We start from the raw sequence: 19,194 nt of genomic DNA, 5'->3' as shown, positions 1-19,194 counted from the left end.
CGACGCGCGTGCCCGCAACCATGTCGCCATTTTGATTCGAAAAATATGACTGAGTTTTTCCTGCTTTGCGTGCTAAACTTAGCCCCGCGTTTGAATTACTTTGTGTGCGAGTACGTATCATACACTTTGCATTTGAAATAACTCGGATTGTTATTAACACCACGTAGTCATTCACGCGGGGGAACAGCTTATTTTGTAGTCTTCTTAGCCACATTTGACTATCGTTAGCTAAGTTGAGCTAGCTAACGGCGGTCTGTGCTGTCGCAGACTGACCCCTTCTTCAAAACAAATCACTATTCGCTCACAGGCTAACGTATGTTAGCTCATACGGCTAGCTAACAGTAGCTGGACAGCTAGTGATTTAGTAGCTGGCTGCTTAACGAAAAACAGCAACAACTCGGATCACACGGAATTACTCGCAGCGGACATTCAACCAAAGGTACGTTTTAACCGGGAATTCTTATCGTGAGTTTGAGCGTAGTGCTAATCTTAACCCTGCTGCTGCAGCAGCGACAAAGTTAAACCCAAGTTAGAGAGCTATTTAAGTTGGCCGCTCAGTACACGTTAACCGTTGGTAGCTAATTAGCTTATGTGCTAATCAGAGAAAAGGAGGAACTAACCTTAGCTGAGTTGTTCCCCAACTTTAGAAGTTGGTGTCTAAATATCGTGAATTAACCCTGATCGAGATACCAGTGCTGGTCTATCGGCTAACTTCGCACAAGGACTCAGTAATGGCTGTTGGATTACTTAATCGATGTTAATGTAACATAGTCGTTAACTGTTAATGTTTAGTCCCGTCGACGTTAACAGAACTCATTTTCTGACCGATACGTCTCTTTAAATGCTGCATGTGTTTTTTATAGCTCGGTAACTAAAGAGCCAACGTTACTTTAGGGGTGTTGGGAGTCGGCTGAGGCCAGCAACGCAGACTTACTGAGCTGGAAGTAACTACACACTCTGTAGGTGAAGTGGTAGTTTTATCTTTCATGTTGGAGTTACTGGTGACTTCAGCAGTGTATGTGCTGTAGCATCGATCCCATATTAGTCTGGTATCATTTGGGCATTTGTGCCCTCCTCTGGAGTTGAAGTAAACAGAAATCTGAGCCCCCACCGTCAGTCAGTTGATGTGCATTTCATGCCAGTGCTGTGGAAGCTCAGCTTACATGTCTTCAGTTACACACCAGTGTCTCTTATTGTCAAACAATCTTAAGAAATCACTTCAGTTACAACAGTTTATAAAGTGTGACGCGTTACCAAATCCCCATCATGTGATCAAAGTCTGAAGCCATATCATGGTTGATGGCTGACAAAGGTACTCCATAATGTTAACTGTTAACTTAAAATATTTTGGGACCATCGCCTGTCTTAGATATGTCTGGTCAGCTTAAAACATTTTTTACAGCTTCAGTGCTTTAAAATGCAATTAAGCAGCAAACTGCAAAAACTGCAGCTTCTGTTTGCCCTCTGAAGTGTGCGGATTGGTTAATCATTTGGTAGCTGGTGTCACAAGGTTTCTAGTACAACCCAGTGAACACTGGTTCGCTATCAGCTGGACTGTTATTCACAGTGAGTAAAAGGAGAGTTCATGGCAACAGACAGGTGGGATTCCCTTTCGCTTGATTGTACAGCTTTTTTTAACTCTCCTAATTACAGGCTGCCGTTGGCTCGCATTATCCACATGTGTGCCCTTTGTGTGCCATTGTTCCTTTTTTTTCCATCATCTCTAACATGTGCCAGAAGACTGTTTTTATTGAGGTTGCCTCTGGTTTGTTCTATTTTGGATGTAAAGTCAAGCATTTGCTTTCCTGCTCGGTGTCCACAGGGAGCATTCAGCGGGTTATTATTGCGCTTGTGTACTCTGTAAATGCATGCCAGATGGACGCTGCTGCTGCATGTGCAAAGATCCTCCTCAGGAAAATGGGAAAAGAAAAAAGGGGAAGCACTTTGATTTCCTCCTGTAGTTTTACTTCCATGGTCAACAGTTAGATCTGTTGCACTGCCCGCTGAGACACTTTGGCTTTGACAAAGTCAGCAGATGTAGCTGTTTCGTGTCTCTGCTGGTGTGTTAGGTTGTCTAGATTAGCTACCACAGTAACTGCATGGGGGAAAAACATAACAAACAGCCTGGTCACAAAAGCATTTTGTACTTTATTATAGAGCTGGGCGATATGAGATTTTTTCATATCACGATATGTTTTTTTCATTTCAGGCGATAACGATATCTATCACGATATCAGCCAAATAACTATATTTGTAAGATTTAAATGTGCCGTTGCTCACAAGTAAAATTTGAAATAATCAGCAGCTTGTTTTTATTTAAATATTTATTTCCCATAATAAGTTCAACAGGGTAGATGTACTTAAGGAACATGAGACTTTTTCAGATAAATAAAGGCAAATATTGCAAACTACACAAAAGGCAGCCGCTAAAGCGTTTAAGTTTCAAAATAGAACAAACAAAACAGACTAAACTGTCAATTCCACTTAGAAACAAAATATTAATTCTAAAAATAAATCTTAGTTTGTTTTACAGAAGAACAGACAAAACTGACTAACTTTTGTCAATATCAAATAAACTGAGAACTAAAAGGAAATTCTCAATCTCTCCTTGTTGTATAGCTTAGCTTTTCAAACAGTTTTAACAGTTACTTTAGTCTGACAAAAGCCGAATGACGAATTAGCGCTTCCAGTCAGAGACTGAGGCTACGTCCACACGTACACGGGTATTTTTGAAAACGGAGATTTTCCGTTTTCGTTTTAAAAAATAATCCCGTCCACACATAAAGGCAGAAATGAAGGAAAACGCTGCTATGAACATGCCAAAGCAGCAGGTGGCGCTAGATTCCTAACCGTGCAGAAATGTTGGCCAATCAGAAGTCTAGAAGCCTCGGTGGGAAAAAGTAAACAAAGCTGGGGCATAGAAGCAGAACCGAGTCGTATGTGTGGACGGACAGTAACTGTGTGTATATGTAAGCATTTAAACACTGCAGAGAGTAGAATTAACAGTAACAGTATTGTAGAAATTCATTTCACCGAAACAATAACGTGGCGCACAGTGTGACGCATGCACCAGTTTATTGTATTTCCAGACTTGCTTTCGGCACAATTTACAGTGCACGCTACTCTGTTTTTTGTCAGACTTGAAATAGCCGAAATACCTTCACACTACGGAACTTCTATGGCTCTTCCGTTCGACAATCTCTCCGGCGTTGGAACCATCATCTGTTTTCTCTTCGGTCACGCTCGGTTGATTTTTCTAGTCGGCACACTCATTTCCTCCATTACCCGCTGGCTGCTTCCCAAACAAACACACGTGCGGCTTGGCACTTGTGCTGTACGTAACAAGTCACGCGACGTGACGCTGCGGCTGTGATTGGTTCGGCTCTGCGCTACTTAATTTGGATTGGCTGACTTTTTTTTTTTTTTTTTTTAAGAGGACAAGAGCGGCGAGGTCTATCGCGATAGTCTTAATTTCTCTATCGAGTAAAAGTTATATCGCGATACATATCGTTATCGTTCTATCGCCCAGCTCTACTTTATTATTACTTTTCTCTTTTTTAACGGATTCTAACAATATGTTACATTGAGCTGTTACACCAGAGAAGAGGGGGAAGTTGACCTAAGCAGTCAATGTGCAGAGTAATGAGCTTGCACATAGCATTTGTACAAGGTGTTACTCTGTCATATGTAGAAAGTCAAAGTGGTGGATAGCCAGATAGCCAAATAACGAGGTCAACTGTGGTACAAGTAGAGCTGGGCGACATGGAAAATAATCTTATAACAATATCTCACGCTGTTCCCTGTCAGTTGGTATTGATATAAATCACTATTTATGCTCAACGTAAAGCTTAAAGCCTTCTTTTTACTCTTGGTGACAATATAGGATTAATTTTAGTTTAAATATTAGTCATTTTCTCTCAGAAGTTGAACGTAATAACAACTTTATACAGCAATATTTTAGCTAACATAAGTATCTAATAAACTTAATTGTAATTCTCACTGGTCAAAAGCAAAAGAGATAACTCACTTCTTCAGTTCAAATAAATGTCTCGTGTTTATATTGAGAAACGTCTTTACTTGGAAAAAGTCAGTTTTGAGTGAAAAAACACTTTCAGGAAGCTCCAACGTGAAGAAAGGCTAACTTTGTAGCTGCTGCCAGACGCCACAATTTGTTTTACGCAGTCAAAATAAAATATGCAGATGAACTGTTAAATTAGTCTGATATGATGTTTAATTCAGGCAGCTTGTCACCAACCGCCCTGCTTTATATGGCAGTGATACCTGTAACAAGAAGGGGTGAGTATAAAGGGGGGCAAGGGGTGTACTAGACCATATTTATGTCAAGGCTTCAGTGAAACATATTGTATTACATATATTTGTTTTTTTCCAAGACAGTAAAAGTACACATGGGTGACTGACTTGGGTCGTTTAGGCAGGACACTGAAGTTAATATGTTCTATGATGTGTTAACATCAGTCATTAACATTTTTACCGTTCAGTTGTATTTTATTTATATAGAGCCAACAACAGTTGCTCAAGGTGCGAAAACGCCATCAGAACGTCTGTTTTTTAGAGCAGGAAATGTTGCATCCAACGTCGGGGCAAACCTCAGAGAATCCTGATATTCTTGCTTTTCTTCATTGCATGTGTTTCTTTCACACATGCACACTCATTCACTAGCCCACTTACACAAAATGCCCTCCAAGAAGGGTAGAGGCAGTTTTACTTCGTGCCTTAGGTTTCAGTAGTGTGTGTGTGACTTATTTACTGTACTTTTGATTATTTATTCTTTAAAAAGAATAAGTTTTTTATGGCAGGTGCGTGCAGTGCGAGCGCTTACCTGCCTGCGCAGACGTTGTGTGCAGTCAGAATATTAAAAACTTTGGTTTCCATTATAAAAAACTACAGTGAAAGACCTGTGGGGTTTTTTGTCTTTTGAACACGATACATGATGTAAATTATTATTATGTATTATTTCTCATTAATAAGACAAAAGTATTTCTTATCCAATTAATGGATGTAATAAGCAACAGGTTACCTGATTACTAAAAGAATTGACTCCTGGTACCTTTTGTCAGTTAATAATCAACCTTCATGTTGTGCAGGGTATGGTGAGCCTCTCAGCGACCCGTCTCCTAAAGAGGCCCGCGTTTTAAAAGGAGACCCATGCTGATAAATGCCAGGCCTCGCCACACTCTCTGTCGTCTGCACAAACACAAATGCCTGCCTGCCCGTGGGGGAGGTCTGATTAAAGATATCCACATTTCATCCACTGGTATGTGTGAACACTTTACTGTCAGGCATTTGTGTCTTTTTCTAGTTACACTATGACTGTGTTTACTTGGACCAATGTGCGTTTAAATCATGACAACGTTTTCTGTCTTAACTGATATCGCCTCCATGTTACGTTAGAGCGTCAGTTACGGTCCAGGTTTGAACTTCTGCAGCCATCGACACTGCCTGATGTCTCGCAGCTTAGCACGAACACTGACAAGACCATATGTTTCTGTCTCATAAACCTATGAAAAATTCAGTGCAGGCTGTATGATGTGCTCTACATTAATGCAACATTGTGACTACAGTTGGCCAGATCTTACTTTGATCACCCGAGTCACATTAGGCCCGTGAGAGAATGCTGTTTACAGGACAGATTAAAGTTAATCCCAGAATATTACCGTTGCTGTGAACATTGTCTTTGGTATAAAAGGATAGAAGTACTAGTGCTGTACTAATCCTCTTGTTTCTTTACGTCAGCTTGGAGCCCCTGCTTCCTCATCCCAACCTTTCACTCTTAACTGTCCTACTCCTCTCTCCTCGCTCTGTCGGCCCAGGGCTGTGTCCCCCCTCCCAGCGGCCACCATGTTTTGGAAGTTTGACCTGCACACCACCTCCCACATTGACCAGCTGCTGGACAGGGAGGACGTGACGCTGAGAGAGCTGATGGAGGAGGATGACGTCCTGCAGGAGTGCAAGGCCCAAAACCGTCGGCTGCTCCTCTTCCTTTCCCAGGACCACTGCATGCAGGAGCTGGTCAGCCTCATCACCACAGAGCCACCTGCTGATCTGGAGGAGCGAAGCCGCTTTAAGTGAGAGCCCACACTGACTCTTAGAGACTGCTGGGAGAGTGGAGACATTACTTAAGAGTTAGATTAGAAGACTGGGAGCAAGACGAACACGAAGTGGAACATGCTCCCATTTCCAAAGACAGATGTTGAGCCTGAGTTGAATTGATTTGCCTTGATGTCAATTAGATACAAGCACCACAGTTAACTCGCTTGTTCAGTTAATAATTCAGCTCATGGGTCACATAATAAAGAAATCTAACTCTGTCCACATACACAGGATTTATTTAGGATTTATGAACTTTACCAGGAAAATGCTGTTGTTGTTTGATATGCACGCGCTGGTATTTTTAGATTAAATGCTGAAGTTTGAAAGGAACGCAGCAAAAAGAAACTTCCAGCTTTTTGCATATATCCACGTTTTGCTGCTGTGATTAAATCCTCACACACGTTGAAACTGTAACCCCATCGCCTTCATTTTCCTTCACTCATACTTGCAGTGATACTTTGAAATCTTTAGTTTGACACAGAGATCTGATCTTAACGTCAGTCTGTTGTGTTTTTCCCTCTGCAAGGTTTCCCAATGTTGCTTGTGAGCTTCTGACCTCAGATGTTTCCATTATAAACGATAAGCTGGGTGGAGACGAGTCTCTCCTCGAGATGCTCTACCACTTCCTGGAACAGGACCCACCTCTCAATCCTCTACTAGCCAGCTTCTTCAGCAAAACCATCGGCAATCTCATTGCCAGGAAAACCGAACAGGTAACTAGTAAACAAGATATGAATTCCTCTCAGATTAAGCGAATCATTTAGGAACATTTCCACACACCAAAGTTTCAGAGAGTAATAGCAACTGGAGCAGGGCGTTTTGTGGGGTCTGCTGAGTTTCCTGGGACTCAATAGAAATGCTCGTCCCCACTTTGGAAAGTCAGTCTGTTCCTCCAAAGGTTCCTAGTCCCGGAGGAAGAGTCCAGTGAAAACATGCCTAGAGAGCATAAAAACCCTCAAATGTGAAAATCTAAGATTGACATTAGCTGTCTGTTAAAATCCACAGTCTTTGACATTGTGTCATTTTCCAGGTTATTACCTTTTTAAAGAAAAAAGAAGGCTTTATTGGTCTGGTGCTGAAACACATTGACGCCTCTGCCATGATGGACCTGCTGCTTCGCCTCATCAGTTGTGTGGAGCCTGCCCCTTTGAGACAGGATGTTCTGCATGTAAGCGACCGAAATGGCTCGTGTGTCCTGTGAGTAAGCTCGAACCTGTCGCATGCTTTTAAGTGATCTGTTTCTTTTGAATCCTAGTGGTTAAACGAGGAAACGTTGGTTCAGAGACTCACAGAGCTCATCCATGCTGGCAAAGATGAGGAGGTGAGTGGGTGCAGCGCTCGCTGTGCTGGCCGAGTGTCGTCTCGATGTTTCCTAATCATTTTTATTGATGGGTTCCAATAATTTAATTGGATTATTTATTTTTCAGAGACAATCAAATGCGTCCCAAACGCTGTGTGACATCATCCGCCTTAGCCGAGATCAGGCCAGTCAGATGCAGGAGAACGTAGAAGCCGACCCACTATTGGCTGTGCTAGAATCGTAAGTCTGCGGAGCGCTTGTATGTTTGTAGTAACGTACAACTCTCTGTAGGAACTGTGGGGATAGCTTTCCCACATCACTCATGCCTGCTCTTCCTGCTCTGTCCACACCACACACCAGCGTCATTGTTGACTGTTGTTTGCTTAGTTCTTGACCTGAAATGGAGAGGCATTAAAAACCTCAGGTTGTAGCATGTGTACACACAGACCTGCTGGCAGAGCCTGTTTGACTGCAGCTTTGATTTTGTGTGGGTGTGTGTGAGGTTGACTTTGTGCCTTTTGAAAATGCTTCCTTTTGCATCAGGAGCTAAAACATTGTTGCTAGCTGGCCTGTTAATGGTGCATAAATGTGTTCCAGGCAGGAGAGCGTGGCGGGGCTTCTCAAGAACATGTTTGAGGGGGAGAGGAGCGAGGCCTCCATCGTTAATGGAACTCAAGTGCTACTTACCTTACTGGAGACCAGGAGGTCTGGGTGAGTCCCACCAGTTCTTAATCATTCAGGATGTAAATTGTGCTAATTTTGGTGTCTTCCTGACTCTTAAGTGACGTCATGTAGTAAATTTGTATTTTACTCGCCTCTCAGTCGAGATAGTAGAAAAGACCCGTCACAGTCACTGAGCTGATATGCTGATTGTCTCTGCTTGTGTCTGTCAGGTTGGAAGGGCTGATGGATCTGTATTCTCAGGGTTATGAAAGGTCTTACACTGTCAACAGCAGTATTTTAAATGCCATTGAGCCCCATTTAAAGGACTTCCAGCAGCTTCTTCAGGATCCCCCCAAGGTAAAGACTGCAGTGTAGTCAGAGTGTAAGCATGAGCATGGTGCAGCCTTTGAACACTGGAGTCACTCAGCTGCATGTTTGTAATGGTACTGCACTTTTCAGCGCTGGTCTCATTTTCCAGTATTGTACAGCTGACGCTGCTGTTAAATGTCATGTTATAGTTTTGACTTGATTTGGGGCAGGGATAGCTCAGTAGGTAGAGTGGTTGCCCCGTGATCGGAAGGTCGGGGGTTCGAATCTACCGAACGGCTACCCCCTGGTACGCCTGAGCGAGGTACCGTCCCTACACACTGCTCCCCGGTGCGCCTGCTTAGTGGCTGCCCACTGCTTCTCTGAGTGAATGGGTCAAATGCAGAGAGTAATTTCCCCACGGGGATCAATAAAGTATACATCATTATTATTATTATTATTATTATTATTATTATTATTAAAAAACAATGTCCATATGCTACTTTCACTCTTTCCTCAGAAAAGTGCAATATTGACGACCTTTGGCCTTCTAGATCAGCCACTGGGGAATGCTCGCCTTCATGTGGCCCGGCTGGTGGCTGCCCTGCTCCAGACCAATGCACCCAATATCTGCCAGGAGCTCTGTAACCTGGCCACCATGGACCTGCTACTGGTAAGGCTAACCTTTCTAGAAGATGCCGTTTGTATATTGTACAGTGTTTTGGGAAATTGCATGGGATTTGTACGACGTTAGTCAAAAGGTTGGGAAGGACTCTTTACCCATCTGTGAAAGCAGGTTCAAATAACCCTGCCCTGCTGTACTGGTTCACGGTCACTGGTAAGGCTCCAATATTACCAGCACGTGTTAAAGGGCACAGAATCAGCTGTTCATGTTTTTTCTCAGTAACTTGCTAAAATGTTTAAAATGAAATGCACGTACTGGAAATCCTGTGTCTGCCTCCTGTAGGATCTGTTCTTCAAATACTCCTGGAATAACTTTTTGCACTTCCAAGTGGAGCTGTGTGTGGCCTCTATCCTGAACCATCCTTCCTCAGAGGAGCGGCCAGGCCTAGGCCTGCAGAACCACGAAGAGAGCGCTACAGCGTCCAGCCCTCAGGCGCAAGAGGAGGACGCGACAACGGATGGGACGAGCGACCCACAGACCTGCATCCACGGTGCGCTCGTGGCACATGTAAGTGGTTACGCACGTCCCGCCCTCATCACACGACACTGAAACATTTCCACAGAATCACAGCGCTCACATGTTGCTGTCTAAACTCTTAGCTCTTCCAGAAGTGTCGACTGCTTCAAAGGATCCTTGATGCCTGGGAGGAGAACGATAGAATACAGTAAGTCTTCCTTCTGTAGGTTCCTGTGTTTTTTTTTCTTCTTCTTACAATCAGTGCTTTGAGTTGAAGGTAATAACTGTGTCTGTGACTGTCAGGGCTGATGGTGGTACCAGGAGAGGCAACATGGGTCACCTGACTAGAATAGCCAACATGGTGGTCCAGAACCTGGAGAAAGGACCAGTACAGACCCAGATCTCTGACCTCATCAGAGGTATTTATACAGTTGTCCAGTGTGACTATTAAATCTTCCATTTTAACTGAAAATCACTGACCAGTGTTTGCTTTTGCAGAGCTGCCAGAAGACTGCAGAGGTCGCTGGGAGAGCTTTGTGGACGAGACCCTGAGAGAAACTAACAGGAGGAATACCGTAGAACTGGTGAGTCCCTCCCACCAAATACCTGGCAGGTACAGCACTGTGCAGAAGTCTGAGGCAGGTGAGAAAATGCTGTAAACAAGGGATGCTTTCAAAACTGGGAGTGTTAACCATTTATTCTCATCAGTCAACAAAATGCAGTGAGTGAACAAAAGAGAAATCTAAATCACATCAACGTTTGGTGTGAGTAGGGATGGGTATCGTTTAGGTTTTATCCGATACCAGTACCAAACTGGTGCTCGAACCAGTGCTTAAAGAACGGAGAACACCAACTTTGTCCAAAACCTCTCATGTTCAGCTGTTTCCCACTTTTTCTTTGGTCATTTTAGCCTTTTTGGCCAGGGTGAAGGGAGCATCTGCCATCAAACAAGAAGACAGCCGCATGTAGCTATGATGATGTTTGCTAGTTCACCTTACATGCATTAATGTAATAACGTGGTTAGCCTACTCAACGTAAATTACACATGAACAACATGAAGCTACTCACGCAGAGAAGAACGGCTGCTGCTGCATCATCATCCTCATCATTTCTGCTACACTGGCAGGGCTAGGGGCCAGGACTCTCCTCTTCGGGTTTTTGGGGAATGTTGCTCCGGGTCCGATAACAGGCAACCCACCCGCAGTAGACGTGCACGGTGTGAGGTCTCGCAGCAAGCTATCAAATACGGCACATTTCTCGGCTTTTAAAAAAACGCTATGCGTCGCCAGCTGTTTCATCAGATTCGAGGTGTTACCTCCTTTGACAGTATCACAGTATCAGCTTAAAGCACTTGTTGCTGCTGAGTTTGCATCTTTTGCTGTGAAGAATTTGACCGCTTCGCCTTGGGCATTTTTAATCTGTAGCTCTGCTCTAAAAGAACGTACGTACCTGGCCCCGCCTACTACGCTCGCAAAGGTAAAATGATTGGCTAGAATCCAAAGTGTCTGACATCTCAGGAAAATAAAGCTACCGTTACTACCGTTTATGTCAGAACCGGTACCGGTGCCCATCGCTAGGTGTGAGCAGCCGTTGCCTTCTGCTACGTACACGTGCACACAGTTGTTGAAGGAACTCGGCTGGTAGCTCGTTCCAAACATCTCAGAGAACTAAGCACATCCTTCTGTCTCTTCATGTAATCTCAGACACACTCGATGTTGATCAGGGCTCTGTGGGGGCCGGACCATCACTTCAGTACTTCTTTATGCTGAGGATAGTTCTTCATCACTTTGGCTGTCTGGTCTGGTTGTCCTGCTGCAGAATACATTAGGGGCCAATAAACAGTCATTTATATTTCTGAAACTTTCTCTGCTTGCAGCATTTTTTCCACACCTGCCTAAAACGTTTGCACACTGCTGTAAGTCTCATTTCCTCTTCTTCCTCTTCTTCCCCCACGTTAAGTCCAGCTCTGCGTCCTGCAGCAGCAGTTAATCAGGACAGGAGCGTGCAGCCCACAGCAGAGCAGACAACCTTTTCAGCAAATTTGGGCTTTGAGATGATTTATCGAATAAATAAAAAATATCAGCAGCAACAACTCCGAAGTGTCTTGACCTACATGACCTATGTACATTCAATACACTGACACACCTCATAACGCTGTTGCACTGAGCTTGTTCTGCACTCTGTCCTGCAGGTAAGCACTCACAATATGCACTCGTCCAGTGAGGACGATGACATGGAGAGCCCCTTCCCCAACGACCTGTCACTCCAACAGGTATCGCAGCCGCGCTCAGAAGCCAATCTTAACACGCTGCCGCACCACTCACGATGACACCAGGAACAAAAGTATGAGCTCACCAGTTGTGCTTGAACTTCACAGGCTTTCTCAGACTATCAGATCCAACAGATGACTGCCAGCTTTGTGGATCAGTTTGGCTTCAACGACGAGGAGTTTAGCGAACATGATGAAAATATCAAGTAAGTCTTCTAAGGAAAGGAGTTCAGAGTTTTCATCCTGATCTGTAGTTCCCAGGATTCTTTTGGCATCATGTGTGTAATGCAACAGCGGCCAGCACGTTTGACTGCTGGCTTACAGCGACATAGGATAGCTTTGGTGTCTTTGTTCAGATAGTTTGGCCCTCCAGGTGTCACAGGAGGAGGCGGCTCGAGCTGTCGCAGAGTTTATCGAAATGTCCCAAACATGTAACGTGTGTGTTGTTGCTTCTGTGTGTGTTCTCCCTCCTCAGTGCTACGTTTGACAGAATCGCCGAAATAAACTTCAATCTAGATGCTGATGATAACAGTGTAAGTGTGTGTGATTCTTCAAAACTCGTCCAGTGATGGGCGTGAGCTGCGTGTTTCTGCTGTGCAGTGAAAGGACCGCCTCACTGCTAATTAGTCACAACACGCTCCTTCATAAATATGTCCACGATGTTACGATGTTTAACCCACTGAAAGCTCTCCTTTCACTGTTCACAGGCCAACGCAGCTGCATTTGAAGCCTGCTGCAAAGAGAGGATACGCCAGTTTGATGATGCTGAAGAGGAGGAGGATATCTGGGACGATAAGGAGATCAACTATGCAACACAAGCTAAATCCAGAACAAGGTCAAGCTGATGCCGTGTTTCATCCTCACTGCACTTTGTTGCATGCCGTGGATTTGTTTCATTAAACCTTTAACTTAATGAGCTTCTCCCTTTCTTCCAGGTTCGGGGTCTCTCAAACCTCAGAGGGAAGCTCCAGGAGCAGCATGGAAAACGGAGGTCGGGAGCGGGACCGTGCATCTGAATCGGATGAGGACGAAGACTCTGAGCAGAACACGTCAGATTCGGGTAGATGGGAATGCAGCCAAATGTCGCACTGACCTGTGAACAGCCTCTCAGGTCTTAAAAGTGTTTGGTGTCATCTCCAGGTCCTGGCTGGACAGCAAATTTCAGGGATTCTGGAGAGAGCGCAGCATCCCAAACCTCCCCCGGGTGGGAGAGCTCAGCAGGGAGCGCGACCGAGACACAGCAGACTGGCTGGGCTAACTTCACTGAGTTCCAGCCTTTCTCTGGGTGAGCAGTCACACAGACCGCACTGGTGACGGTTTTCATAGGAACGCAATGCTCAGTGCTCTCTTCCTGGTTTCCCACAGTACAAAGACAGATCCCAGGTGCAGCTCTCCTGTGGAAACGGGCAGCAGTGATGTGGATAAACAAGCCAAACAAAACCACGAGAAGAGCGGTGAGTCGCACGTCACCGCTCCGGCCGGCAGATCCTCTCCTAAACTCGTGTCCAACTCAGGAACACCGGTTCTTAATTGGAGCAATAAATGAAGAAAAGTGTAATAACAGTATTTTTCTGCACGTGTCTGTCAGCAGATGTTAGTACCTCCCCTGGTCCAGCAGGAGAAGGGAGAAAGGCTCCACTCGTGGCCTCAGACAGCAGCTCCTCCGGCGGCTCTGACAGCGAGGAGGATGACAAAAATGCTGGTGCTCCTCCCACCTTAGAAACAGCCAGTGCCCCGGGCAACAAGACGGCGGACCTCAAAAGGTGTGCGTCGTCCCGTCTTTCAGAATGTGTCATATCAGTGAAACGTATCCGGCGAGTAAAGCATGAGCGCCGAAAAACAAACGTCACTTTGGGGTAACGTCCTGAGACTGTCCACGCTGCACACACACAACCTCTGTGTGTGTGCAAACATCTATATTTGAAACATAATTACCACATTGATGTAATTATAGAGCGCGCTGGAATTTGAAATTGCTGCATGCATTCAGTTGAGCTTCGCCTTTCTAAGTACAGTTCACCCCGGAGCTAAAGTTTGTCATGTTAACACGGAGCCAGCTGAGCTCCACACAGATCATGAGCATTTTGTGTGCCACTAGTGGATCTGACCACTCAGCCTTCATTTCCACGTGCTCCAAACTAAATGGACAGCTTCACGTTCAAAAATGATGCATTCTGCACGAGTGTCCATGAGCGTAGCTGTTCTGAGCTTGTTTCCCTCTGCTGGTCTCCCAGGTTGGTTTTACAACTAAAAGCATAATAAATGTTACATTTGTACGTCTGTGTGTTCTGCAGTGAGGAGTGTCCGGTGTCTCTGGAGAAGCTCTCCCTGTCGGATCCTCCTACAGCTTCAGAGCAGCAGCCTGCTGAGGATCTACCTGTAAACACGCAGACTGACAGGAAGTAAGTAGCCAGGAAGTAAAGCACCTCGAGGTGCTTTATGTTGTAAGGTAGACCCTACAATAATGCATGCAGACAACAATCATATGACCCCCTATGAGCAGCACTTTGGCGACAGTGGGAAGGAAAAACTCCCTTTTAACAGGAAGAAACCTCCAGCAGAACCAGGCTCAGGGAGGGGCGGGGCCATCTGCTGTGATTGGTTGGGGTGAGAGAAGGAAGACAGGATAAAGACATGCTGTGGAAGAGAGACAGATTAATAAGCATGTCAGCTCAGCTGGGGAGACATGAGTATTTCCATCCTTCCTGCTGCCTCGAGCATCAGCCTCTCATCACACTTCCTTCTGCACAGTGTTAGCAGATGTAGTTTGGTAGAAAGATGAAACGGCTCCTAGTGCATTTCTTTGCATGTAAAACTGCACAATTATCCTGCATTTGCAGTGCAATGCATCATGGGTTTGCTAAGAAAATGTGACGCTGCACAACAGTAGTCACGAAGTACAGCAGGTCAGTAAATATGGGGCTATATGCAATAGTAAATAATGCTTTAGCACACAGCATGATTGTATACAGTGGGGCAAAAAAGTATTTAGTCAGCCACCGATTGTGCAAGTTCCCCCACCTAAAATGATGACAGAGGTCAGTAATTTGCACCAGAGGTACACTTCAACTGTGAGAGACAGAATGTGAAAAAAAAATCCATGAATCCACATGGTAGGATTTGTAAAGAATTTATTCGTAAATCAGGGTGGAAAATAAGTATTTGGTCAATAACAAAAATACAACTCAATACTTTGTAACATAACCTTTGTTGGCAATAACAGAGGTCAAACGTTTACTATAGGTCTTTACCAGGTTTGCACACACAGTAGCTGGTATTTTGGCCCATTCCTCCATGCAGATCTTCTCGAGAGCAGTGATGTTTTGGGGCTGTCGCCGAGCAACACGGACTTTCAACTCCCGCCACAGATTTTCTATGGGGTTGAGGTCTGGAGACTGGCTAGGCCACTCCAGGACTTTCAAATGCTTCTTACGGAGCCACTCCTTTGTTGCCCGGGCGGTGTGTTTTGGATCATTGTCATGTTGGAAGACCCAGCCTCGTTTCATCTTCAAAGTTCTCACTGATGGAAGGAGGTTTTGGCTCAAAATCTCACGATACATGGCCCCATTCATTCTGTCCTTAACACGGATCAGTCGTCCTGTCCCCTTGGCAGAAAAACAGCCCCATAGCATGATGTTTCCACCCCCATGCTTCACAGTAGGTATGGTGTTCTTGGGATGCAACTCAGTATTCTTCTTCCTCCAAACACGACGAGTTGAGTTTATACCAAAAAGTTCTACTTTGGTTTCATCTGACCACATGACATTCTCCCAATCCTCTGCTGTATCATCCATGTGCTCTCTGGCAAACTTCAGACGGGCCTGGACATGCACTGGCTTCAGCAGCGGAACACGTCTGGCACTGCGGGATTTGATTCCCTGCCGTTGTAGTGTGTTACTGATGGTGACCTTTGTTACTTTGGTCCCAGCTCTCTGCAGGTCATTCACCAGGTCCCCCCGTGTGGTTCTGGGATCTTTGCTCACCGTTCTCATGATCATTTTGACCCCACGGGATGAGATCTTGCGTGGAGCCCCAGATCGAGGGAGATTATCAGTGGTCTTGTATGTCTTCCATTTTCTGATGATTGCTCCCACAGTTGATTTTTTCACACCAAGCTGCTTGCCTATTGTAGATTCACTCTTCCCAGTCTGGTGCAGGTCTACAATACTTTTCCTGGTGTCCTTCGAAAGCTCTTTGGTCTTGGCCATGGCGGAGTTTGGAGTCTGACTGTTTGAGGCTGTGGACAGGTGTCTTTTATACAGATGATGAGTTCAAACAGGTGCCATTCATACAGGTAACGAGTGGGGGACAGAAAAGCTTCTTACAGAAGACGTTACAGGTCTGTGAGAGCCAGAGATTTTCCTTGTTTGAGGTGACCAAATACTTATTTTCCACCCTAGATTTACGAATAAATTCTTTACAAATCCTACCATGTGGATTCATGGATTTTTCTTTCACATTCTGTCTCTCACAGTTGAAGTGTACCTCTGGTGCAAATTACTGACCTCTGTCATCATTTTAAGTGGGGGAACTTGCACAATCGGTGGCTGACTAAATACTTTTTTGCCCCACTGTATGTGCAAGCCAAGTCGCTCATACACGCTCACAGACGAGCTGACGCTGTTCAGCAGTGGGCTGCACACTTTGAATCATGTAGACTCCAGCGGGGGGGAGGAGTCTGCGGAGTGCCTGCAGAGGCCACTGCTGCTGCTTGTAACATGTTGTTGTGTAAAGCAGACACATGGCCTTCATAGAATCATGAAATCAGTTAACTTGGGTTACACTTTCTGATTAAAAACACATCTTTGTTAAGTACGTTTAGTTGTTAAAGTATGTTTGTATACCAGGAGAATATTTAGTTGCTGCATTCACACTAAATGTAAAGCACTGCATTCATGTTAGTGGAGGTGAATGTGTCAAAGTTTGTGCATTTGGGGGAATAATGGGAGATGCCACTCTCAGAATCAGAATCAGAATGGGGTTTATTGCCAGATGTTGAGGTTTACAACATTAGGAAATTGCTGCGGTGCTTCAGTGCAAACAATAAGAATTAAAGTGCTATGTAGAAAGAAAGATATGTGCAAGAATTAAAGTGCTATGTAGAAAGAAAGATATGTGCATGAGATATACATGGAGACGTGGAGCTCGGGGTTATCGGTTCAGCTTTGTGGCTGAAATGGGAAATGAGGAAATGCTACTCACACAATGAGGCAAAACTTTGTACTTGGAGCAGCAGCAGCCTGTTCCATACGGAGGCAGCAGACAGACTGCAGTCTAACAGCATGTAGTGCTGGACGTGCATCGTGTGTCCTGCACGCAGCTGACTCTTTCCTTTGTCGTCCCAACAGAGAGGAAACGCCACCGCCCCAGGAAGTGTCGGTCAACGGGCCCGTGTGAGCGCGATGGGCGCCGCAGCCCCTGAGAGACGCAGACTGTCAGCCTCCTCCAGAGTGACTCCCCTAAATAACCTCACTGCAACTACGGTGTTTTTACTGAATCACTCTGCCATGTTATTGGACCTGGACACTGCCAATCGACACCAATAACGAGGCGGCAGGACATGTAAAAAACAACCCCCCACACAAAAAAAGAAAAAGCGAGACGGAGCAGAGTGCAGAGGAATCTTCTTCAAAGCCTTTTCCTGATGTTGCACATGATCCCGTGCAGTTTTAATGTAGCAGCGATCTTTGAAACGACAGAGTCCGAGGGGTAACATCGTCACCGCTATTTTTTTATGTCCTCAAACATTACTCTCCCGCTTCCCACCCTTTGGGATTTTACATGGGCACCCCGAATGGATAGCACAGGCCAACTCTAAATGATGCCTCAACAATAAATACGTTGTTTTTCCTTCAAGCTTAAGAAAAAGCACTTATGCAGCCATTTACTGTACATTATAGCACAATGATGTAAGTGTTGTACCTTCATCTCTGCTGGTTGTCTCCTCTGTCCTCACATCAAGGTTTTATCCAGTGTTTGGGTTTTTTTGGTTTTGGTCGCTGTTGATGAAACATCCTCACCATCGTACGTCACCAGGTTTCTGAATGTTTTGAAGTGCTTCAGGACGCTCTGTTGAAGAGGAGGAGAAGCGGGTCAATGAACAGAGCTCTAATAGTATTACTGTCTTTTGCTCATGTGCAATAATGTCAATTAGCCATTTTATTTAAAAAGAAAAAATCTGGCATCAGAGACTCATTGGGTAGTTTCAGATTTGGATATGATCTCAATTTTCTCTTCTTTTACTTTAGTGCATGTATAACCGGTTCTCTGTTGACCTAGCTAGTGAGCTAAGACCTTCTGATTGTATTGACCTTTACGTTCTTGCTATCCCCCTTAAATCAACCAAACTTTATCTACCTATATACAAATATTATCTACATTTATAAGTAATTTTACAAGCAACCTTGAGATTACTATTTTTGTCTGTTCCTTTTCTCTCTTTCCACCAAGCACTTACTCACAGGGGGAGAGTGACATTTGGTAAGAGTGACGCTGTATGCCCCCCACCCCCCTTTTATTATTATTATTATTAATAATTTTTTTAAGGTTAATTTTATTTTGTTTCTGAGCAGCAGAATTGGAGGGAGAGCAGGTCTGAGTTCTGCAGAGCTACAGACCTCTTTGGTGTACTTAAATCATTTGACAGCGATCAGGTTCTATGATTATTGTTAAAAAATTCAAATTAAAAGTGTCTGGCTGACCACATTAATACCAAAGGCTCTGCTTTGCTGGTGTCATCTTTGCACTGGTGCAGTACGCTTTGTTTTCAGAGACCTCGTCCACACGCAGTTCCACACGACACCTCATGATGTTTTATAGTGCAGGGTTAAAACCCCATGAAAAGACCAACCTCTATGAGCAAGCGACAGTGGGACGGAAACTCTTTTACCAGGAAGTAACCTCCGGCAGAACCAGGCTCAGGGAGGGGCGGGGCCATCTGCTGCGACCGGTTGGGTTTGAAGGGAAGGACGCGGGACAAAAGACACGCTGTGGGAGAGAGCCAGAGATGAAGAATAACTAATGCAGAGTGGTGTAGAAACACCAGCGTGACTTTATGGGGGGAGCACAAACTCCCTCCAATGAGGGGATGTTCAGAAATCATGTGATCAGCTCATCCAAAATTGCTTCGGAGTCCGCAGCCACTCGGGGCCTGAACACGTTCGGTTTCAGTTTTCCCTCCGACATGTCTGTGCAAACACCACTGCTGCACATGTGGCGTGCACACTTTGCTCCTCCCCCTCTGCTTGGTTTTGTTGGTCTTTTCCTTCCTAAATAACCTGGTCATGAGAGGAGGTGTGTTGGTTTAAGATTTTCATTCATTCTTTTCAGCATGTAAAGTGCAGTGTTGCCCCACTGGGACAGATCCACTCTGAGGGTTCTAATGTGCAGCTGTGATGTTAGAAA

The 19,194-nt window shown here is 44.8% G+C and overlaps 1 protein-coding gene across 4 annotated transcripts; it reads left to right on the top strand.

The window, feature by feature from the left end:
* Nucleotides 1-9: 9 nt before the first annotated feature.
* Nucleotides 10-18,506, top strand: ppp6r2a (protein phosphatase 6, regulatory subunit 2a). 4 transcript variants are annotated; one of them, XM_042226047.1, is made up of 24 exons: nucleotides 10-439; nucleotides 5,106-5,275; nucleotides 5,832-6,086; nucleotides 6,638-6,824; nucleotides 7,142-7,279; nucleotides 7,367-7,432; nucleotides 7,539-7,651; nucleotides 8,009-8,122; nucleotides 8,305-8,431; nucleotides 8,901-9,053; nucleotides 9,348-9,572; nucleotides 9,665-9,729; nucleotides 9,825-9,940; nucleotides 10,020-10,105; nucleotides 11,713-11,793; nucleotides 11,899-11,996; nucleotides 12,266-12,323; nucleotides 12,498-12,625; nucleotides 12,726-12,850; nucleotides 12,931-13,075; nucleotides 13,156-13,244; nucleotides 13,379-13,553; nucleotides 14,085-14,192; nucleotides 17,139-18,506. In XM_042226047.1, the coding sequence occupies exons 3-24, from the start codon at nucleotides 5,860-5,862 to the stop codon at nucleotides 17,185-17,187; spliced, it is 2,673 nt and encodes an 890-aa protein (XP_042081981.1). In that variant the 5' UTR covers nucleotides 10-439; nucleotides 5,106-5,275; nucleotides 5,832-5,859; the 3' UTR covers nucleotides 17,188-18,506. The 4 variants fall into 4 exon arrangements, with proteins under 4 accessions (XP_042081981.1, XP_042081982.1, XP_005935416.1 ...); XM_042226048.1 differs by having other exon boundaries at nucleotides 5,755-6,086; XM_005935354.2 differs by having other exon boundaries at nucleotides 11-439; nucleotides 13,382-13,553.
* Nucleotides 18,507-19,194: the final 688 nt, after the last annotated feature.

This window comes from Haplochromis burtoni, unplaced genomic scaffold (assembly GCF_018398535.1).
Source record: "Haplochromis burtoni strain Fernald_Lab_line unplaced genomic scaffold, NCSU_Asbu1 Contig_193, whole genome shotgun sequence".
NCBI lineage: Eukaryota > Metazoa > Chordata > Actinopteri > Cichliformes > Cichlidae > Haplochromis > Haplochromis burtoni.
Note: the sequence above shows the minus strand (reverse complement) of the source record. Positions and strands in the feature narration are given on the sequence as shown.